The sequence below is a fragment of the Chrysemys picta genome, chromosome 4 (genome assembly GCF_011386835.1).
Source record: "Chrysemys picta bellii isolate R12L10 chromosome 4, ASM1138683v2, whole genome shotgun sequence".
In the NCBI taxonomy this organism is placed as follows: Eukaryota; Metazoa; Chordata; order Testudines; family Emydidae; genus Chrysemys; species Chrysemys picta.
This window is the reverse complement of record NC_088794.1, coordinates 43,048,403-43,072,463: the sequence shown is the minus strand read 5'-3', so window position 1 is coordinate 43,072,463 and position 24,061 is coordinate 43,048,403. Positions and strand designations below refer to the sequence as shown.

At 47.0% G+C, this 24,061-nt stretch overlaps 1 protein-coding gene across 1 annotated transcript in view; it reads left to right on the top strand.

Annotated features, from left to right (window-relative positions):
- Positions 1–24,061, top strand: part of LOC112061273 (adenylate cyclase type 10-like) — a 71,899-nt gene that overhangs the window by 29,702 nt on the left and 18,136 nt on the right. Inside the window, 9 exon segments of the mRNA XM_065594061.1 lie at positions 2,387–2,442; positions 4,152–4,294; positions 5,079–5,165; positions 6,999–7,083; positions 7,086–7,281; positions 9,352–9,488; positions 11,162–11,287; positions 22,713–22,887; positions 23,325–23,421. Coding sequence (XP_065450133.1) covers positions 2,387–2,442; positions 4,152–4,294; positions 5,079–5,165; positions 6,999–7,083; positions 7,086–7,281; positions 9,352–9,488; positions 11,162–11,287; positions 22,713–22,887; positions 23,325–23,421 — 1,102 coding nt within the window.

The following is a 24,061-nucleotide window of genomic DNA, read 5'->3' as shown; positions in this document are numbered from 1 at the left end:
TTGCATCTCTCTCCCACTTCCACATCAGCTCCAGCTACTAGGAGACTGGGAACTACACCATGGAAATGTAAAAGCATTCAATGTTTCTCCATACACCTAGACAGCCCTCTAGACTCAGTCCAAATGACTTTCAGTTCAGATTAAGGGGCACAACAAACTAAGAAAGAACAAAAGTAAAGTCTCCATGAGGGAGCAGTTTGGGTCCCTTCTTTGGAACATGCCGCATCAGCTGTGCTGTCAGAAATTTAAAGGTGCAGTACAATTCCCGCCCCCCAAATTCATAGCAATTGTGGTGTAGCTAGCTAGTATTGAGTTCAGAGACCAAGTTTGCATGTGTTCTGTTTTTTCATATATCCTGATACCTCCTTTCATCAACAACTGTTTATACAATATCTGCCTTGCTCTCATTGTCCAAATCCAAGGCTCCATTCCTACAAGTTCTTCTATGTGGAGGGAGCCCCATTAAAGTCAATGGGAGTCTGTATGTGGGGAGCAATTTGCAGGAGTTGGGCCATTGTTAATGTATAGCTTGCTAAAGAGAGATTTTAAAAAGCAGCGCAGGAGCTGAGAGTAATCATCGATTTCATTCACCTTCTTACTTATTAATGGCTTTACTTTCTTTTTCCCATGACATGTTTATAGAAACTCTTTGTGACGTTGTGCAGTCTATATGGTTTTATAAAAACTTGATAATAAGTCAATATAATGTAACTGAGATAGTTTTAGAGAAAATACGGTAATAAGTGAATGTAACGTAACTGGGATATGCCTCATGCAAAAGGTCTCTTGTAAGGTATCATTACAAAGCTTATAATCTACTGAGTATGATCATCTGATTTGTATAAATGTACCACTCTTGTATCTAAAACTAGAAATATAAAATGTAACTCTGAGGGCCTATTGTAATTGTGTAAAGTGTGGACCATTAATGATGGTTTGGAATCTTGATGACTCCCATTGTCTGCAGATGGCTGTATTTACCTGTGAGTCTTCCTGTATATGTGTGTGCTGGCAAGTGAGTAATGAAGTCTTGCAGTGACATGTGATCATGTCACCTGAACTGGAATCCATCTTTAACCTGGTGCTTTTCCAGTGAGGGGGGGTGGAAACCCAGAGGGACAAAGGGTTCCCGCCTTATGCAAAAGATATATAAAGGGGGGAAGAGAACAGAGAGGGAGAGGAGCCATCATGAAGAATCCCCTAGCTACCACCTGAGCTGCAACAAGAGCTGTACCAGGGGAAAGAATTGTGTCCAGGCCTGGAAGATGTCCAGTCTGAGAAAAACTTACTGAAGCATCTCTGAGGGTGAGATTATCTGTATTTAGTTTGATTAGGCATAGATTTGCGCATTTTATTTTATTTTGCTTGGTGACTTACTTTGTTCTGTCTGTTACTACTTTGAACCACTTAAATCCTACTGCCTGTATTTAATAAAATCACTTTTTATTTAGTAATTTACTCAGAGTATGTATTAATACCTGGGGGAGCAAACAACTGTGCATACTTCTCTATCAGTGTTATAGAGGGCGAACAATTTATGAGTTTGCCCTGCATAAGCTTTATGCAGGGTAAAACGGATTTATCTGGGTTTAGACCCCATTGGGAGTTGGGCATCTGAGTGCTAAAGACAAGCCCACTACTGTGAGCTGTTTTCAGGTAAACTTGCAGCTTTGGGACAGGTGATTCAGACCCTGGATCTGTGTCTGGAGCCAGACAGGAGTGTCTGGCTCAGCAAGACAGGGTGCTGGAGTCCTGAGCTGGCAGGGAAAACAGAAGCAGGGGTAGTCTTTGCACATCGGGTGGCAGCTCCCAAGGGGGTTTCTGTGATCCAACCCGTCACGCTCTTATTCCCCTTACAGCCTTTGCCTAGTATTAACTCATTCTGCTTTTTTTGCTTTCCTTATCTTTTCCTCTGCAAGCTTGATTGAATCTGTCTATTCCTACTTGTCTCTCATCTCTCACCCATTTGCAATACAGAATTGTTTGTTACCTTCAGATCCTTGAGCAGCTTCAGGAAGCCAGGCTAATAGGCATTGCATTGCATTGTTCTTTACTAGAGAAATCATAGACTGCTGTGCCTCATTTCCTTCTTAGCTCTCCAGTTCTCACCGATGGATATTAATACACCCTCCCATTACACCAGGTGCATTAGACTCCTTAATTATTGATATTCCTTTAGCGCTCTTCTGAAGGGAAACCCCATGACACTACTTCACTCCATCTCAACTTGAGCTTCTGGGTGCAGGAGGCTAAGAATAATGAAACCTTTCTTGGAAGCAGTGCTTGGATTCAGAGAGAGTGGGCAGCCCAGCTGCGCCCCCACTCAGTCTGACCAGGAGTATTTTCGCTCTTTAACTGCAGCTTTCCTTTCTCTTCCTCCTTGCAGAATGATTGGCCAAGCATATATCACTAAGGAGAGGTCTGAGTATTACCACTTACTGGGTAGGTGGACAGAGCTCTTCGGAACTCCAGTTGGTTTGTCCTGTGGAGCCTGTGGAGCAGTTGTTGCTGCTGGGAAGAGGATGCCCAAGGAAGAGACGGATGTGGGGGGAAATGTCTGAGGGGGACCCACTACTTGAGGATATTAAGTGACTGACCATTGGGATCATTCAGAAATGTAAAGCTCTGAGATGTGCTCGGGATGCTCTTAAAGATACAGGGCCTTTACACTGACATTGTGGTGCCTGATCCTGCAGGTCTTATATGGTGCTATGGACCGCAGGATCTATCCATGGTCAGACAAGAGTATGGAATACATGTTTGCAGTGTTGTTGTAGCCGTATTGTTCCCAGAATAGGAGAGAGACAAGGTGGGTGAGAGAATAGCTTTTATTGGACTAGTTCCTGTTGGTGGAAGAAACAAACTTTCCAGCAGAGGTGTTAACTGCCCACTTCATTTTAAGTGGTCTCAGGCAACATGTGTGATCTCCTTATGCTTAACCATCTGTGTGTAGCTGTGACACTCTGGTTACCTTCCCCAGACCTGAAGAGTAGCTCTGTGAGACTTGAAAGCTTGTCTCTTCCACTAGCCAAAGTTGATCCAATAAAGATAATTCCTCATACTCACCACCTTGTCTTGAAGGCAGGGCCGGCTCCAGGGTTTTGGCCGCCCCAAGAAGCCAAAAAAAAAAATAAATAAAAAAAAGCCGCGATCGCGATCTGCGGCGGCAATTCGGCAGGAGGTCCTTCGCTCCCAGGCGGAGTGAGGGACCCTCCGCCAAATTGCCGCCGAATACCTGGACGTGCTGTCCCTCTCCGGAGTGGCCGCCCCAAGCACCTGCTTGACAAGCTGGTGCCTGGAGCCGGCCCTGCTCGAAGGAATATATGCATGTTCTTACCCCTCATATTCACTCCCTTTGTGTCTTTGATTAGCATCTTTTCACTTTACTGACAAATGGGGTTGAAACAAAATGCTAGATTCCAGCACCCCAATGCTTCCACTGGGGGGAGGGATAGCTCAGTGGTTTGAGCATTGGCCTGCTAAACCCAGGGTTGTGAGCTCAATCCTTGAGGGGGCCACTTAGGGATCTGCAGAAAAAACAACCAAAAAAAACCCCAAAAACCTACTTGTCAGGGACAGTACTTTGTCCTGCTAGTGAAGGCAGGGGACTGGACTTGATGACCTTCAAGGTCCCTTCCATTTCTATGAGATAAATACCAGGTGAGCCCCACCTCATCTCTAAATTTTAATCCTGTTGCCCTGTAGGAGCTGATGAATCTCCTGGTTGGCAGGCTGGTAAGGAGAGATGTAAATTATACTTCCCTGTGCCAGCTCCAGTGAATGTAGCTCAGGGTCTGTAAAGGAGACTGGATACAAATCTGAAAAGTGACACCCGGTATTGGAATGAACAAGTGGTTGTGTGACGATAGGAATAATGTGGTCACACTTCTTTGTGTGTGTGGTGGGGAGGGTAGCAGCGGTGTGCTGGAATCTGGACAGTCGGGTTTGGGAATATGCTAGAAAGGGGAGCTGCAATTATCAAAATGAGTGGGGAGAAAGGGATAGATAAGGATTGCAGCAGAGGTAGAAATGAACCAGTGACTTATGTATGCATTTCCGATATGGGTGGAGACATGCTGCCACTGCTAAGCAAAGAGGGAAAGGGACGTGCATTGGTCTTTGCTTTCTTAAAGTCACTCCATGTTTCTTAGGTCGGGAAAAAGAGCTTGAAATCTATGACACTTTATTGAAAGGATTTGTGGGGTCTACAGAAGGCCGCGTCATAATGTATGAAGGCCTTATGGGCTATGGAAAGAGCCAGTTACTTGCTGAAATTGCCTACTTAGGCCAGGAGGCTGGCCACAAGTAAGGGCTTGTCTATACTTACCGCGCTGGTTCGGCGGCAGGCAATCGAACTTCTGGGTTCGATTTATCGCGTCTTGTCTGGACTTGCTTTTGCTGCCTGTCACTGCACAGCATGAAAACATCAAATTTCGAAAGAGGCCTAAGGGGAAAAAGGTGTCATGGAGGGTGAGGCTTCAAAAATGGAAGCTGGGTGAAATGTGCAGGCTCGGCAGCCCTGGAGAACGAAACCCTTCTCCTTATCCACAGAATTCCCATAATGGCGGAGTGAGCCTGCTGTACACACACAACTTCCCACTTCTGCTCTGAAAGTACCATCTCTCTGGGTGAGAGGGCAGTTCAGCTATCACAGCCTCTCCAGTTTTTAGCCTGTCCACTGTCAGTCAACCAGAGTCAACGGAATCACAAGGGAAGTCAATGCCCATTGACTTCAGTGGGGCCAGGATTTCACCCATAGTTCCTCTACTGTAGGCACCGTCCTACCAAGAGCAGGACTAAGACCAACAGTTTATTTCACATAGGTCACCAAAGAGCTGTCAGATGGTAGTTTAATTGTTCAGCTGGACTTAGACGGAGGATCTAGAAGCAGAGGCCTTGGTATATTCATGTACACATGCCCTAGATGATGCAAACCCTGTATGGAAAGGATAGACACTGAGATGAACATGTGTGTCTCACTAGGCTGGACATTTCAATCAGGGCTTTTCCCATGAATGTGTATATCATGAACAGGAACGCTGCCTCTTCTGCTTACTGTTCTCATTTTTTCTGACTAGTTTCCCACCTCTGCTGAGGTTTCCAAAATGGATCATGAAACAAGGACCGAGGAGATGGAACTATTTCTTGTGAAAATACTTCAGAAGGTGAACCACTCTCTTTATTGTGAAACGGAGAGAAATGATTCCCCAGACTGCACTGGACTTGCAGATTCTGCTAATGAGCAGCTGGTTAGCAGGCTGGGAATACAGTGTACTCGGGTCATTTTCCTTATGTCCTTATCCTCTATATCCCTCCTCAATCCTAATTCCTGTTACCTGCACTCACTGTGTGATGTCTAAAGTTAGAGGGCAGGAACTATGTCTTTCTGTACCACCGAGTGCACTTTCTGGCCCTTCTCAGATTCAGATTATGGGACGGATTCTCCATGAAACTGGCTCATGCTTTGTCCCAAAACTTGGATCTCCTCCCAAAATGCAGGGACTATACCCCCAGAGTGGAAAAACATAAATAACCCCCCTTTCCAAAAGAGTGTAATCATCTTGGGTGACATTGCCCACGGTGTGCAGGGACACAGCCCTCTTACACGTGCATGAATGAAGTGGAATAAGCTGTCTGGGAGGAAAGCTCTGGACCTTGTCTCCTCCCTAGTCAGCACAGAAGGTCACGTTAGAGGTGGTCGGGGGGTCAGGCCATGGGCGGGGCCATGGATCCATGTGTATGCAGACCCAGTGGCATAGCCAGGTTCTAAGTGCAGGGGGAGCAAACATAAAAAAGGCGCCCCCCGCTTGGCTCCTCCTCTGGTCACGCCCACTTGGCTCCTCCTCCAGCCGCTCCATGCCCCCCCCTTAGCTGGCTCCTCCAGCCGTACCGCGTCTCCCCCGCCTTGGCTCCTCCGGCCACGCTGCGGCCATGCTGCGCCCCCCCTCTGAGGGGCTCAGTCCGGGGGGAGGGGGCTGGGCATGGCACTGCCTGGCCTGCCCGAGTAAGTTTTTAGGGTGCGGTCGGAGAAGGGGGGGAGAAGAGGCGAGAAAGTTTCACGTGCTCCCAGGCAGGACTTGCCGAGCGACCTCGGACTCAGAGGAAAACATGACACCGCGCTGGGCGGCCACCATGGGAGGGGGAGGGAAGAGGCTCGCGGGAAACTCCAGGCGGTGCGGGCTGCCCCCCTGTCCTGAGGCCGGGCTGGAGGCTGCGGGTGCGGGGAAGGGGTGCCGGGCGCTGCTCGCTTCTCCCGGGGGCTGTGGGGGAGTGGAGCAGTGGGGTGGGCAGCAGCTGGCAGGCAGGCAGATCCCCACCTCTCTCCGGCAGCTTCCTGCTTCCCTTGGCCCGGGCGGGTGTGCTTGGCAGCCCAGCACTGGACCCGGAGAAGAAGCCTGTTGCTGCTTCCTGCTATTTGTCCCCCGATCGCTTCTGGGAGGCGCTTGGGACATTAGATGTGTTGGGGCTTCTCATCCCCTCTCCCATCCCTGCCTCTCTTTGCACTGTATAATGGGCTGCGAGCCGCTGCTAGGAGATGCTGCTGCTGCCGCATCCAGGGGCGGGGAGCGCTCGGCCGCTGAGCCCTGAGCCGCCGCAGGGGGTGGCTGCAGCGATGTTGGGGCCACGCTGAGCATGGGGCGCAATGGCCGAGGAGCCAGCCCCTTCGCTCCTCCGGCCGCGCCCACCCCCCCAATGGCTCCTCTGGCCATGCTGCCCCCCCTTGCCTGCAGGAGCCCAGCGCCAGCCCGGCAGGCGCCACTTTTGAAAAATGTGCTGAGGGGAAGCGGCTGCTTCCCCTGCACCTCCCTAGCTACGCTACTGTGCAGATCCCCATATCCTATCTAACCAACACAAAGGAGCTGCAGCTGCTCTTCCACCCCATAGGTTGGAGTAGCAGTCACGGGGGTGGGGGTATGACACCCCTGGCCCTGGCCTGAAGGCAAGATATACGTAACTGAAGCAACACCTTATTCAGGTGATTTTTTGCTCTTTTTCAGGTAGTGGAGAAAAACATTCTCATTTTTGTCATTGATGAAGCCCACTTCATTGATCCTGCATCATGGGAATTTCTGGACAACTTGCTCTCCAGCTCCCAGTGTTTATGGTCATGTCTCTATCTCCTCCCGGCCGCCAAGCACGGCCGCCTTGTGTCTCTGCTGCAAACATCATTAACAGCACAAAGACCACCTATGTTCAGCTGCGGGAGCTAAAACCCTCTGTGATCCTGCAAAAAGCCTGCCAGGACCTTGGGGTGGTCAGCATCTCCCGGGAACTAGAAATGTAAGTGATAGGCACCTGATCTGTGCTCTTAGCTGCAAACCAACCTTTCTCCGCAAAACAGAGGGGAGCAGGTCCATAAAGGAGGAACCAAATGGCTCATGGTCAAGTGACTGACTCTGTAGGGTCCATGAAAGCAGGGTCAAAACAGCCCAATAGCCTAGCACCTAGTAAAACATGGTTGGTCCTAACTTTATGCTGTTCCATCTAGGGCTTGGAAAAGATTCACTGTAGCCTAGTGGATAGAGCACTGGATTGGGACTGAGGTTTATTCCTGGCTCTATCACTGTCTTACTGGGTGACCTTGGGCAGATCACGTTGTTTCTCTGTCCCTCAGTTTCCCCATCTGTATAATGAAGCTGATTATACTGCCTCTGAAAAAACACTGATGAAAAGCACTATAGAAAGTCCAGATATTATTGTTATTAACATATAGCTCTTGGCTTGTCACTGCCTTCTAATGTTCTGGTTTGCAAATACATCCCAGGGCAGTTGCTTGGGGGATCTCTTGATCAGTTTGCTCCTAGGCAGAGAGCTAAGGTGGTACCATCCATCCCCTCTGTTGTGGTGAAGAGTGGTGAGCGCAGAAGGCTAAGATGTTAACTTGACCTTTGTTTCCTGCCCCACCATTCAGCAGTCAGGTGTGAGTGCACCTTAGTACAGCAACTGCCCTGTCAAAATTCCTTCCACTACTCACTCAACACAAAGAGGGAAAATACAGTCTGAGCTGTTTGAGCTCTGACAGGGAAGTGGCTCTGCGTTGGAACTAGTCTGACTGGAGTGTTTATCAGAGTCCTTTAGAGGGAAGGTGGTCAGAATTCTTTGCTGATATTAAAGGGCCTACCCCTTTGGGGAAAGGAAAGAAGGGCTAGGTTTGCTGCTGGGTTTCAGGTCAACATGGTCAGAGATTATTCCAGCTCTTTAGGCAAAGGGGTTGGCACAGGAGGGGGAGAGAAGGTGAGGCAGCAAAGGTTGGGGAAATGCAGTTTTCTGTCTGGGGTTGTCCCAGGAATCAATGCAGGCAGGGCAGCTCCAGACAGGTTCAGTGGTGGCATGTCTGGCTTGCAGAGCTTGAGAGGGTGTCTCAGCCTGTCATGATGGTGCAATGTGGTTCAGTCAGCCTCAGAGTTGGTTGGATGGAAGCTGAGGAGAAGCATAGAATCAGGCAGCGGGGACAGGTGAGGGAGAAGAAACCAACAGAAATCTTCAGTCTCCCATCCCCTAGGCAGTCTGGGATCCAGTTGGTCCAGTGATGGGGCCCAAAGTCTGGGTGAAGCCTGGATGTCCTCAGAGTAATTCCCAGAGCCCACAAACAAAGGTAAAATCATCAAAGTAAAGCGTAAGCTTTCTGGAGTAACCCCCCCAGCCATCAAGTGCCAGTGGCTCCTACACCTCTTCTCAACATGTCCCACAGGGGGCAGGTGGTGACTTACCCACCCATCTATCTTCATTATTCCAGCCAGCTGAACACAGCTGCCAGTACCTCAAATTTGGGCAACTCCTTCCAGTTCTAGACTCTTTATGCCTATTTCTATATCCATTTGTGACCTACTGAGAGTCCTCAGCATTGTATCAGCAGTTCCCTTTTTGCTTAGGTAAAACCCAGTCTGTACTAGGCTTCCATCTCCAGTTTTATAAACAGACTTAGCGAACGTCTATCTCCAGGTTGCCCTTTCACCCATCCAAATTGCAAGGCTAAAAATTCATTAAACTTTATTTGATACCTGCTTTCAGCTAAAAGCAATCAACTAAAAAAAAAATCTGCACAGTGCCTTTTAAAATGTTATCCTTCTTGGTTTTTCCATTTTACTACTGTAATGCAGATGGCCATGCCAGTACTGTTTCCATATTTGCTAAGATACTAAAGCTAAGCATGGTACGAAAACACTGGATGTGTTTTCTAAAAGATATGCTCTAGTTTCAACAGGAATTATTTCAGGGAAATTCTATGGGCTGTATTATACTGGCGGTGAGACTAGCTGATCACAGTGGTTTCTTCTGGCCTTAGAATCTGTGAATCGATGAAACATCAGGTAATTAGCGGACTTGGGGGATATTTTTGTCTCTCTTTAGGTTCTTGATACAGAGAAGCCATGGAATACCATTTTACTGCGAGGAGTTGCTGCGGAACCTCCATTTAAAGAACATGCTCATCTTCCATCTTTGGGAGGAGGAGGAAGAAGTAGATGATGAGTGGGAAGGCCTTTTCAGTAAGCTACTTGTCATTAACTCATCATCACTTGGTAACCTGGTCTGTTCATTCCCTCTGAAGCACCTGGCATTGGCCACTGTTGCAAGACAGGTTCTTATGTTCTTAAATGCCACAGCCCACTGTATAGTGTATAGTGACTCACCCTCCCAGGCAGTTCTCATCTTTCTGGGAATGTTTGTCGGCCTGGCACTGGCTGCTGGAATTCAGGGAAGGAAGGAGGGTGCAAGGGGCAAAGAGGAGATGTGCTGAGGGGAATGGAAAGAGTAGCTGAACAGGCTAGGAAAGGAGGCAAGACTGGGGCCAGGGGAGGCAGCAGAGAGGGTAAGTGGTGTACATTCAGCAGTAGAATGCTGGGTTGCAGGGTTCCATTCCTGTCTCTGGGAGGGGAGTGAGGTTGAGTGATTAAAGCATGGGACTGAGTTAGAACTCTTGGATGCTATTTATCCCTGAGAAATTTCTATTCCTGCTCCAAATCTTTGGGACACTAAAGCTGCTCAAAAAGAGGGCAGGTGGAAAATACGCATTTTTTTAACATTGACAAAACTGCTGAACCATTTTCAGTCTTAACTGTTCAAAAAACCAAATCTGAGGCAGAGACCAAGCATGGAAAATTTCAGTCCCAAAGCTTAATGCCTAACAAAGTTATAAGTCACTGAAAAAAGGTTATAATGCAATTTGTTAGCAACCTTAACAGGTTTCCTCTATGTGCTACCCCTCTAAGAGGTAATAGAATATGCTGCCACCCAGTGAAATGAAAAAGCAACATATTTAAAACATTAAAGGAAACACTTTCCTACTCATCACACAGTTAATCTGTGGACTAATTGCTACAAGATATTATGGTGACAAATATCTTCCAACCAAAAGATTTTGATATTTATGGGAATGGTATCACTTGCAGTTATACTAGCTAAGATATGAGAAATGTAGCGGATAGATTCTTAGATATGTTGTTCAATATTCAGACAAAATACATTTGCCTGAAAACAAAAACAAACCCAGCACATCTGTCCATGTTTTTGATTATTAACATTTGATGGACATGCCTGGCTTGATAAATGGGTAATCAGAATAATACAATCACCAGAAACAAAACGTCTTGCATAGTGCAAAGGTAACACCCTGTTAAACAGAGAGATTTGATGATTATATTGTATAATGTTTCTTTAAATAAAAGCTGTTGTAAATATCAAAAACAAAATGATAATAATTCCATGGCAATGATTCTGTAAGCCTTTTAAAACTTCCTAAATAAATAAGCGGGAAGAGAAAAAGAGCAGCCCAGCTCCTGCAGGCCATAAACCAGCCATTTACTTCCTGGGATTAGGCTAGTACTTCCCCATATATTAGTGCCAAATTTCCATAAGGGAAGAAGAGTTACGGTTTCCTCCTAAAATAGGCCATTGATCTGATTTAGTCTGGGAAATCTAGGCGACACCAAAGATTTGGCCCCCAGAAGAGCCAGCCTCGGAATGTTGTGATTAAGTAGAAATGCAATGGAACCTGTTTTGCATTCTGGGTGATAGAGTTTATTCTCACACCCAAATGGTTATAATGGCTGTTCCCATTAGATCTTGTCAAGTATTGTTTTGCTTTGGATAGATTTAAAAAGCAAACAAATTAAAATGTGAGTTCTTGTAATTGTTTTTTCTCCTCTTTCTCTCCGTGCAGCCAATGCCATCAAGGTCATCCCCTCCAAAACGGAATCGCTTTCCAGCTCAGACAATGAATTGTACATTTGCACCATTCGCCAGAATGTTACGTTGCAAAATATTATGCTGCCCCCTACCTTAAAAGGTGAGGGTCTGATCCTGATATCTCCCGCCAGTGGGGACACAATGTTTCTGTTCCTTAAGGGCAGCAGTTAAAGAGGGCCTGGAAGCTTGAATGCGGCAGACAGCGCAGGTCTGAACTTTGGAGCAAAGCGGAGAAGCACGAGTCTGAGCTCTGCAGAATAGGCCAGACCTTCCAATTAGGCAAGAAGTATGTGTAGTGGTTCCTCACTCTCAAGTGGGGATGGAGGCCACCCGGCCTCACTACAGGCAGGTAGCAATCAATAGTCTATGGGGAAGTTCTGGCCCGGGAGAGGGGGAGGGTAGAGCACAGGCAGTCTATGGCCCACAACCTCCTGACTGGAGCAGACAGCAATTAACAGTCTATGGCCCACAACCTCCTGGCTGGGGCAGAGCAAAAGCAGGCAAGCGCAGACCATCCGGCCTAAGGTGCAGGGGCGGCTCTAGCTTTTTTGCTGCCCCAAGCACGGCAGGCAGGCTGCCTTCGGCGGCTTGCCTGCGGGAGGTCCGCCGGTCCCGCAGCTTTGGCATACCTGCCGCCGAATTGTCGCCGAATCCATGGGCCCGGCGGCCCTCTCACAGGCAAGCCGCCGAAGGCAGCCTGACTGCCGCCCTCGCAGGGACCGGCAGGGCACCCCCTGTGGTTTGCCACCCCAGGCACATGCTTGGTGCGCTGCTGTCTGGAGCCGCCACTGCTAAGGTGGGTAGACTGCCACCCCAGGAGTTAGGATGACCAGATGTCCCAATTTTATAGGGACAGTCCCGATTTTTGAGGCTTTTTCTTATATAGGCTCCTACTACCCCCCACGCCCTGTCCCGGTTTTTTACACTTGCTGTCTGGTCACCCTACCAGGGGTGGGGTTGGCAGCAGTGGATAGGGAGACCTGGGCCCACCCTACTCCACTGGGTCCCAGCCCAGGGCCCTAACGGTGGCAGTAAGGGCCAGCTTTAGGACCTGCGGGGCCTGATTCCGCGGTCCGGGTCTTCAGTGGCGGAGGGGTCTGCTCCACATCTTCTGCGGCACTGAAGGACCCCCCGCCGTCGAAATACCGCTGGAGCGGACCACCACCGTGTGAGCCTAAAGCGCGGGGCCCTCTTAGGCGCGGGTGCGGGGCCCTCTTATCCGTGGGGCCCGATCCTGGGGAATTGGCCTTAAACTTGGCCCTGGTGTCAGACAATCCTTGGGGATTCTCATCTGTCTCCTCCGACCGCAGGGCGCAGCTCCACTCAGGGCCTAGTCTGCAGGGCCGTCCTTAGGATTTAAGGGGCCCTATGCAGTATTATTAAACTGGTGCCCCTATGCCCGATGGCAGCCCGTATGTGGGGGAGGTTAGGGACGAGGCAGCAAAAGATACCGGCCCCCCCGGCCTGCCTCACGGTGGTGGAGAGTCACAGTTCTCTGCAGAGACCCCCTTACCCTCTCCCTCACACAGAATGCGTGGTGCTGGCACATTCGGCTCTGTGAATACAGCCCCTGCCTAAGGAGACTGCAGTGCGCACTGGGTGTGCAGGAGCCAACCCGCTCTTACTTCCTGTCATGGGCAGTGGGTGAAGCTGCCCCCTGGGGAGGCTAGCTCCCCAGCCCACCTCTTCTGCCTGTGGCCTCGCCCATACTCCACTCCTGCTCCGCCCCAGGCCCTGCCCCACTCCACCCAGGCCCTACCCTCTCCCTATTGTCTCCCTCCTCTCTTCCCTCCCCCATCGTGCTCACCCCCTTCTAGCCAAATCCCTGAACCCTAATGAAGCAAATGATATTTGAAAAAAACACTCTTATGCAATTTCTTTCTAAAGAAAATGGGGCATGTTTTCCACTGCATGCCAGATGGTGAAGACTGGACATGCAGAAGGTACCTAATTAAAAGCACTAAACTTGGAAATAAAAAAATGTCAGTCACAGGTTTTTTGATATGCCCTGAAGTTTGTCAGAGATTTATTTGCAAAAACTTTGTAGTAAGGGCGAGTCAGCAGTCTTGCTGAATACAACATTAAGTATGGAATACATGATGCAACTCTTCTCTGTTTTACATTTTCTTAATCAGTATTTCTAAGCTGATTTTATATTTTAAATGTACTCTTAAGCCTTCATAAAGTAATCATTCCAGATTACTACATATTTAACTCACTCATATTTAACAAAAATATTATTTTAAATTAATCAGTCACAGAGGTTTAGTGTGTTCATAACAATGTTCATTGCTTTTAGAAAAAGGGAACACTAATTTACTTTGTGTGATCTCCATAACAATAGACATGCTTATGAAATTTCACCAACTTTAAAATATATGTTTCCAAAGATTTTAGGCATAACAAAGGATGTTATATCTTACTAAGTACTGATTTTGCTGAAGGGTTCTCTTAAAACTAGTTCATCATATAGTCAGAAGTAAAGAAAGGGAAACTCTTTGTCCAGCTATCTGGAAGGAAAGGGGTGTTGTCCCTTTAAGGGCTCTCTTAAATGAGGGGGGGCATATGAAGGGAGAAAGGGATGGACAGGAAGATTTTGGAAGCAAGTTTTTTTACTATAGTAATTAAAACTAAAATGTGTATTTTAGATAAGGGTGGTCTTTTGAAGGATTTATTTAAAAAACTATGTCTGAAGATCCAAGCATTTAAGGCTGAAGATGATTGTGTATCTAAAAATCTATGCCAGGATTTTTTAGAGATGTGATTTTATAATCTTAAGGAAATCATCTGCAAACACTTGGAAGGTGGTAAGGTGATAGGGAATAGCCTGCATGGATTTGTAAAGAACAAATCGTGTCAAACCAATCTGATAACTTTCTTTGATAGGATAACGAGTCTTGTGGATAAGGGAGAAGCTGTGGATGTGGTATACCTAGACTTTAGTAAGGCATTTGATATGGTCTTGCATGATATTCTTATCGATAAACTAGGCAAATACAATTTAGATGAGGCTACTATAAGGTGGGTGCATAACTGGCTGGATAACCGTACTCAGAGAGTTGTTATTAATGGTTCCCAATCCTGCTGGAAAGGCATAACAAGTGGGGTTCCGCAGGGGTCTGTTTTGGGACTTGCTCTGTTCAATATCTTCATTAACGACTTAGATATTGGCATAGAAAGTACGCTTATTAAGTTTGCAGATGGGAGGGATTGCAAGTTGGTAGATGGAATATACTGTTTCACTTAGCTATCAATAAGATGTTTTTAAAATACTGAAGTGAATCACTGACTTTAAAACTGAAATTCAAAATGGAGTACATGAACTCTAACTTTGAACTCCATCTTTGAGAGGGGACTTATTTTGCTACACAGACTCTAGCTTAAACCAGTCAGAACCGGTTTTTCCCGCCAAGTCCAACCCTCAGTGTTCCATCACCTCAGAAGCGTTCCATCCCCTCAGAACTCTTCCCGCCAAAAAGGCTTTATAAGGTCTTGTTCAGCGCCTGCGCGGGGCTGTCCATTCCAGCGACAGTTCGTACACGGTCGGGTCTTCGCAGAGCTCCAGAGCTGAGATCGAAGAACAACATCTATCCCGTAGTGTGTTTGAGGAAGAGGAGTCCTGTCATCATCATTCCTATATCCTGCATCTCCTGGTGTCCATCATCCCAGAGGGTCTCCTCGCCAGCGACGAGAACCATCAGTCGTCTGGACTCCCCAGTGTTCCTCCTCAAGGACTCTAAATCAGTCCAAGAGTTGTAGGTCCTGGGCATCATGCCTGTACGTGACATCTGCTGCATCAGAGCAATAGGAGAAAGGTTTCCGTGTTGGGGTATTGTTTATTGTTTTGTAAAATCCCACGGGAGGGTTTATGGGCCTGAGCTCCAAGCTCTCAGAGTCAGTCACTGATCCACTATTTTACTCATTTATGGTTTTGCTGTTTCACTGTGTTATTCTTGTATTTCCCCCCCCCCATTTTCCCTAGTTTCTCTGTACCTTTTATCCCTAATACACTTACCTTTATTTGCACCATATTATCTTGTCTTTTCTTTATTTTATTATATTTTATGGGTAGCTAAATCCACCGGTGACAGACACGGAAGGGAGCCGAGTCTGCAGCTTCTGAGAAAAGGGGCTTTCCCTGTTATATCTTCCCTCTACCATCTCTCTAGTATTTCCTTTGAAGCGTTACCTTCTTCCCCTTGAGGTAACAAAGTGCTTTGGAGGACAGGGTCATAATTCAAAATGATCTGTACAAATTGGAGAAATGGTCTGAGGTAAACAGGATGAAGTTTAACAAAGATAAATGTAAAGTGCTCCACTTAGGAAGGAAAAATCAGTTTCACACATACAGAATGGAAAGAGACTGTCTAGGAAGGAGTACGGCAGAAAGGGATCTAGGGGTTATAGTGGACCACAAGCTAAATATGAGTCAACAGTGTGATGCTGTTGCAAAAAAAGCAAACATGATTCTGGGATGTATTAACAGGTGTGTTGTGAGCAAGACACGAGAAGTCATTCTTCCGCTCTACTCTGCTCTGGTTAGGCCTCAGCTGGAGTATTGTGTCCAGTTCTGGGCATCGCATTTCAAGAAAAATGTGGAGAAATTGGAGAGGGTCCAGAGAAGAGCAACAAGAATGCTTAAAGGTCTTGAGAACATGACCTATGAAGGAAGGCTGAAAAAATTGGGTTTGTTTAGTTTGGAAAAGAGAAGACTGAGAAGGGACATGATAGCAGTTTTCAGGTATCTAAAAGGGTGTCATAAGGAAGAGGGAGAAAACTTGTTCGCCTTAGCCTCTAAGGATAAAACAAGAAGCAATGGGCTTAAACTGCAGCAAGGGAGATTTAGGTTGGACATTAGGAAAAAGTTCCTAACTGTCAAGGTGGTTAAACACTGGAATAAATTGCCTAGGGAGGTTGTGGAATCTCCATCTCTGGAGATATTTAAGAGTAGATTAGATAAATGTCTATCAGGGATGGTCTAGACAGTATTTTGTCCTGCCATGAGGGCAGGGGACTGGACTCAATGACCTCTCGAGGTCCCTTCAGGTCCTAGAATCTATGAATCTTCACCAACTCACTAATGAAATATTTTTAAAGCAAATTTTAAACTAAGGTCCTGTAGACTAACATGTTCTGAGTAAATATTATAGTAATGCACAACTGGTTTTGTCAGCAAATTCAGAAACTGACAATATATACGTAGGGGTTGCCAAATGCCTGTTAAATGGGTTCATTACCACTTGAATGGCTCTTTAACAGTTTCAGTGTTGTGCTAATAGGTCTGGTAGGGTGGAAGACTTTTTCACTTTTAAGTTACTAGATCCCTTCCGGAGTAAGAGTCACCAGGCTGCAGCAGCCAGCTATGGGAGCCTGCAGGAAGGGTCAGAACAGGGATAGGAAGAGGCAGGAGGGGGACACTAAGACCCAGTGGTGCCCTAAATTTTCAGGTGCCCTAAGTAGCCTCCTATGCCTAAGGACGGCCCTGCTAGTCTGGGATCATGTTGAGATTCCAGCTCCCTAGAAGAGAAATAGAATCATAGAATATCAGGGTTGGAAGGGACCTCAGTAGGTCATCCAACCCCCTGCTCAAAGCAGGACCAATTTCCAACTAAATCATCCCAGCCAGGGCTTTGTCAAGCCTGACCTTAAAGACTTCTAAGGAAGGAGATTCCACCACTTCCCTAGGTAACCCATTTCAGTGCTTCACCACCCTCGTAGTGAAAAAGTTTTTCCTAATATCCAACCTAAACCTCCCCCACTGCAACTTGAGACCATTACTCCTTGTTCTCTCATCTGATACCACTGAGAACAGTCTAGATCCATCCTCTTTGGAACCCCCTTTCAGGTTGGTAGTTGAAAGCAGCTATCAAATCCCCCCTCATTCTTCTCTTCTGCAGACTAAACAATCCCAGTTCCCTCAGCCTCTCCTCATAAGTCATGTGCTCCAGCCCCCTAATAATTTTTGATGCCTTCCGCTGGACTCTTTCCAATTTTTTCACATCCTTCTTGTAGTGTGGGGCCCAAAACTGGACACAGTACTCCAGATGAGGCCTCACCAATGTCGAATAGAGAGGAATGATCACGTCCCTCGATCTGCTGGCAATGCCCCTACTTATACAGCCCAAAATGCCGTTAGCCTTCTTGGCAACAAGGGCACACTGTTGACTCATATCCAGCTTCTCGTCCACTGTAACCCCTAGGTCCTTTTCTGCAGAACTGCTTCCTAGCCATTCGGTCCATAGTCTGAAACAGTGAATGGGATTCTTCCATCCTAAGTGCAGGACTCTGCACTTGTCCTTGTTGAACCACATCAGGATTCTTTTGGCCCAATCCTCTAATTTGTCTAGGTCCCTCTTATATCCTATCCCTATCCTCCAGCGTATCTACCACTCCTCCCAGTTTAGTGTCATCTGCAAACTTGCTGAGAGTGCAGTCTACGCCATCCTCCAGATCATTAATGAAGATATTGAACAAAACCGGCCCCAGGACCAACCTTGGGTCACTCTGCTTGAAACCAGCTGCCAACTAGACATGGAGCCATTGATCACTACCCGTTGAACCCGATGATCTAGCCAGCTTTCTATCCACCTTATAGTCCTTTCATCTAGCCCATACTTCTTTAACTTGCCGGCAAGAATACTGTGGGAGACCATATCAAAAGCTTTGCTAAAGTCAAGGAATAACACATCCACTGCTTTCCCCTCAACCACATATCCAGTTATCTCCTCATAGAAGGCAATTAGGTTACTGAGGCATGACTTGCCCCTGGTGAATCCATGCTGATTGTTCCTGATCACTTTCCTCTCCTCTAAGAGCTTCAGAATTGATTCCTTGAGGACCTGCTCCATGATTTTTCCAGGGACTGAGGTGAGGCTGACTGGCCTGTAGTTTCCCGGATCCTCCTTCTTCCCTTTTTTAAAGATGGGCACTACATTAGCCTTTTTTTCCAGTCATCTGGGACCTCCTCCGATCACCATGGATTTTTAAAGATTATGGCCAATGGCTCTGCAATCACATCCGCCAACTCCTTTAGCACCCTTGGATGCAGTGCATCCGGCCCTGTGGACTTGTGCTCATCCAGTTTTTCTAAATAGTCCTGAACCAAACCACTTCTTTCTCCCCTGAGGCTGGTTACCTCCTCCCCATACTGTGCTGCCCAGTGCAGCAGTCTGGGAGCTGACCTTGTTCGTGAAGACAGAGGCAAAAAAAGCATTGAGTACATTAGCTTTTTCCACATCCTCTGTCACTAGGTTGCCTCCCTCATTCAGTAAGGGGCCCACACTTTCCTTGACTTTCTTCTTGTTGCTAACATACCTGAAGAAACCCTTCTTATTACTCTTAACATCTCTTGCTAGCTGCAACTCCAAGTGTGATTTGGCCTTCCTGATTTCACTCCTGCATGCCAATATTTTTATACTTCTCCCTGGTCATTTGTCCAATCTTCCACTACCTGTATGCTTCTTTTTTGCATTTAAGATCAGCAAGGATTTCACTGTTAAGCCAAGCTGGTCTCCTGCCGTATTTACTATTCTTTCTACACATCGGGATTTTTTTTCCTGCAACCTCAATAAGGATTCTTTAAAATACATCTGCTGCTCCCTCCAGTGTTCCAGCCCCAACTGAGCTCTGGGGTTCTCCTTTTATACTTTCTGTCCCGCCCCAGGACTTCTGGTGAGGGGGGAGTGGCAGATTTAGCTCTGCCCACTAGGGGAAGTGTAGTGGTCCCTTTCTCTCCAGCTTTGAGGGTGGCCACTCAGTCTCACTACAGTCTGCTTAACAGGCATTCTTCTGGCGTTTGTACTGTAAAAGGTTCTCCCCTCTTTTTGCCCCAATATAATCCCTGAATACGCTGGTCTGCTCTTGGAGTCATGCCAGGCCTCGAGTCCAGTAGTTGGCACTGTAGCTCGGTGCAGCAGAGTTCTGATGCTGTTCTGGGAAGCCGCTTTAAGTCTCATTTAAATGACAAACTATTAAGAATTAATATAAACACAGCCCTCCTAATAAATTCTACAGTCAAATCAAGGTACTGAGCAGTTATGGTGGCTCCTGGATCAACTCATGGTCAGTACAAAAATCCAGTGTGTGAATTCATAGAATCATAGAATCATAGAATATCAGAGTTGGAAGGGACCTCAAGAGGTCATCTAGTCCAAACCCCTGCTCAAAGCAGGACCAATTCCCAGCTAAATCATCCCAGCCAGGGCTTTGTCAAGCCGGGCCTTAAAAACCTCCAAGGAAGGAGACTCCACCACCTCCCTAGGTAACGCATTCCAGTGTTTCACCACCCTCCTAGTGAAATAGTTTTTCCTGATATCCAACCTGGACCTCCCCCACTGCAACTTGAGACCATTGCTCCTTGTTCTGTCATCTGCCACCACTGAGAACAGCCGAGCTCCATCCTCTTTGGAACCCCCCTTCAGGTAGTTGAAGGCTGCTATCAAATCCCCCCTCATTCTTCTCTTCTGGAGACTAAACAATCCCAGTTCCCTCAGCCTCTCCTCGTAAGTCATGTGCTCCAGACCCCTAATCATTTTTGTTGCCCTCCGCTGGACTCTTTCCAATTTTTCCACATCCTTCTTGTAGTGTGGGGCCCAAAACTGGACACAGTATTCCAGATGAGGCCTCACCAATGTCGAATAAAGGGGAACGATCACGTTCCTCGATCTGCTGGCAATGCCCCTACTTATACAGCCCAAAATGCCGTTAGCCTTCTTGGCAACAAGAGCACACTGTTGACTCATATCCAGCTTCTCGTCCACTGTGACCCCTAGGTCCTTTTCTGCAGAACTGCTACCTAGCCATTCGGTCCCTAGTCTATAGCAGTGCATGGGATTCTTCCGTCCTAAGTGCAGGACTCTGCACTTGTCCTTGTTGAACCTCATCAGGTTTTTTTCGGCCCAATCCTCTAATTTGTCTAGGTCCCTCTGTATCCGATCCCTACCCTCTAGTGTATCTACTACGCCTCCTAGTTTAGTGTCATCTGCAAACTTGCTGAGAGTGCAGTCCACACCATCCTCCAGATCATTAATAAAGATATTAAACAAAACCGGCCCCAGGACCGACCCTTGGGGCACTCCGCTTGAAACCGGCTGCCAACTAGACATGGAGCCATTGATCACTACCCGTTGAGCCCGACGATCTAGCCAGCTTTCTATCCACCTTACAGTCCATTCATCCAGCCCATACTTCTTTAACTTGGCGGCAAGAATACTGTGGGAGACCGTATCAAAAGCTTTGCTAAAGTCAAGGAATAACACATCCACTGCTTTCCCCTCATCCACAGAGCCAGTTATCTCATCATAGAAGGGAATTAGGTTAGTCAGGCACGACTTCCCCTTCGTGAATCCATGCTGACTGTTCCGGATCACTTTCTTCTCCTCTAAATGTTTCATAATTGATTCCTTGAGGACCTGCTCCATGATTTTTCCAGGGACTGAGGTGAGGCTGACTGGCCTGTAGTTCCCCGGATCCTCCTTCTTCCCTTTTTTAAAGATGGGCACTACATTAGCCTTTTTCCAGTCATCTGGGACCTCCCCCGATCGCCATGAGTTTTCAAAAATAATGGCTAATGGCTCTGCAATCTCACCCGCCAACTCCTTTAGCACCCTCGGATGCAGCGCATCCGGCCCCATGGACTTGTGCACGTCCAGTTTTTCTAAATAGTCCCGAACCACTTCTTTCTCCACAGAGGGCTGGTCACCTTCTCCCCATGCTGTACTGCCCAGTGCAGCACTCTGGGAGCTGACCTTGTGCGTGAAGACAGAGGCAAAAAAATCATTGAGTACATTAGCTTTTTCCACATCCTCTGTCACTAGGTTGCCTCCCTCATTCAGTAAGGGGCCCACACTTTCCTTGATTTTCTTCTTATTGCTAACATACCTGTAGAAACCCCTCTTGTTACTCTTAACATCTCTTGCTAACTGCAACTCCAAGTGTGATTTGGCCTTCCTGATTTCACTCCTGCATGCCTGAGCAATATTTTTATACTCCTCCCTGGTCATTTGTCCAATCTTCCACTTCTTGTAAGCTTCTTTTTTGCGTTTAAGATCAGCAAGGATTTCACTGTTTAGCCAAGCTGGTCGCCTGCCATATTTACTATTCTTTCTACACATCGGGATGGTTTGTTCCTGCAACCTCAATAAGGATTCTTTAAAATACAGCCCTCTCTCCTGGACCCCTTTGCCCTTCATGTTATTCTCCTAGGGGATCCTGCCCATCTGTTCCCTGAGGGAGTCAAAGTCTGCTTTTCTGAAGTCCAGGGTCCGTATTCTGCTGCTCTCCTTTCTTCCTTGTGTCAGGATCCTGAACTCGACTATCTCATGGTCACTGCCTCCCAGGTTCCCATCCACTTTTGCTTCCCCTACTAATTCTTCCCTGTTTGTGAGTAGCAGGTCAAGAAAAGCTCTGCCCCTAGTTGGTTCCTCCAGCACTTGCACCAGGAAATTGTCCCCTACACTTTCCAAAAATTTCCTGGATTGTCTGTGCACCGCTGTATTGCTCTCCCAGCAGATATCAGGGTGATTAAAGTCTCCCATGAGAACCAGGGCCTGCGATCTAGCAACTTCTGCTAGTTGCCAGAAGAAAGCGTCGTCCACCTCATCCCCCTGGTCTGGTGGTCTATAGCAGACTCCAACCACGACATCACCCTTGTTGCTCACACTTCTCAACTTTATCCAGAGACACTCAGGTTTTTCTGCAGTTTCATACTGGAGCTCTGAGCAGTCATACTCCTCTCTTACATACAACGCAACTCCCCCACCTTTTCTGCCCTGCCTGTCCTTCCTGAACAGTTTATATCCATCCATGACAGTACTCCAGTCATGTGAGTTATCCCACCAAGTCTCTGTTATTCCAATCACATCATAGTTCCCTGACTGTGCCAGGACTTCCAGTTCTCCCTGCTTGTTTCCCAGGCTTCTTGCATTTGTGTATAGGCACTTAAGATAACTCATCGATCGTCCCTCTTTCTCAGCATGAGACAGGAGTCCTCCCCTCTTGCGCTCTCCTGCTTGTGCTTCCTCCCAGGATCCCATTTCCCCACTTACCTCAGGGCTTTGGTCTCCTTCCCCCGGTGAACCTAGTTTAAAGCCCTCCTCACTAGGTTAGCCAGCCTGCTGGCGAAGATGCTCTTCCCTCTCTTCGTTAGGTGGAGCCCGTCTCTGCCTAGGACTCCTTCTTGGAACACCATCCCATGGTCGAAGAATCCAAAGCCTTCTCTCCGACACAACCTGCGTAGCCATTCGTTGACTTCCACGATTCGACGGTCTCTACCCCGGCTGTGAATTCCCTGTGACTGCCCATTATCAGTAGTTGCTGGTGAAGGCAGCTTTCAGAAGAGATAATTGACGTGTTAGCTTCCTCAGGTCAGTTCATTTGTAGGGTAAAAAGGACAGGATCCAGACAGGACATCCATCCTCCTCTCACTCCCAACGCTAAAGCTAACCACTGTAATCTTACTGTCTTGGTCTCTCAGGAGCACCCAGCATGGAGAAGTGATGATTTACTGAATGACTTGTTTTCGGTAGGCATCGCACTGGCTGAGTTAGACAACATGAGCTCTTCGGAGCAGCTGGTAGTGAAATGTGCGGCTATCATCGGGCTGACTTTCATGACTGAGCTGCTGCTCCACATCCTTCCCGAATGGACCAAGAGGAAGATGAATCAGACGCTTGCAGCCCTGGTGGATTCCCACATCTTCAAGTGATTTAATAAAAGAAAGGACTCCCAGAAAGCACAATCACAGGATATGCCCTCCACAGAGTTACTTGTTTGCCCCGGGACGGTGAGACCAATTGGACAAGACTCAGGTACGTGGAGCTGGCCAGAGACTGGGGGCATCAGAGTGTGCTGAAATCCCACTGCTCCTTGTCTGTGTTCTTTGTGATCTTTCCAGAGTGCTCTGTGAATCCTTCTTGTTAACATGCATAAAGTGCAGGGGCTGTCTCTAGTAGGAAGGAACTGTACAGATCATTAGATTTTTTTTGCCTGTAGTTTTTAGTACTTTCTTACATCTTAAATGTATCTATTGACAGTCACAGCCTACACAATGGAATCTCGCATCACACTTTGAAATAAACTCCTGAGAAGCATCTGTTTCAGGGTAATCATCAATGCCTTTTTTCTTTAAAAAAATAAAGGAAAATTCTGTACAAAAAGCTCAGCTGTTGCAGCATTAGGAATGCTATTGTAAATGAATTCAAGTCACTCCTGCGGTATCTAGAGAGAGACAGTTGGGTCCAGAGGATAGGAAACTGGCCTGACACATACAGGAAACCTAAGCTCTACTTCTGGCTCTGCCACTGACCTGCAAGTCACTTCATCTCTCTGTGTTTCAGTTTCCCGTCCCCCACTTTTCTGACTCATATGTAGATTATAAACTCATTGGGGCAGGGATTTTCTTTTATTACATTTATTCTTTTATTACTGCATTTATGCAGTCCCAGGATAATGTAACCCTCATTTCAGTTGAGATCTCTGTTGAATTACTTTAATACAAACAATAATAACCATGATGTGGCAGCATATACATTAAAGCACTAAAATATAGTCATTCAAAAACCCCTAACATACTGTGAGGACGAACAGAGGTCAAAACGGCTGGTATGAGCTAATATATCTTACCTGAATTTTTTATTTTGTTCTATTCTCCTTCTACCTCACCTAGATTCCACCAAACTTTCCCTACAGTGTCTAAGAGCTTGTCTACACACAGATTGGCACAGAAATCACCACACATCTTTTGTTATTTCGGTGCAAGTCTGGCACCAACAATAGCAACAGGCGTGAATTAAAGTGGATGAGGTTATTTTGTAGTCCGCTGGTGTATAGCCAAGTGGTGATAATTCATACAGTGTGGAACTCTGGCCCAAATCTG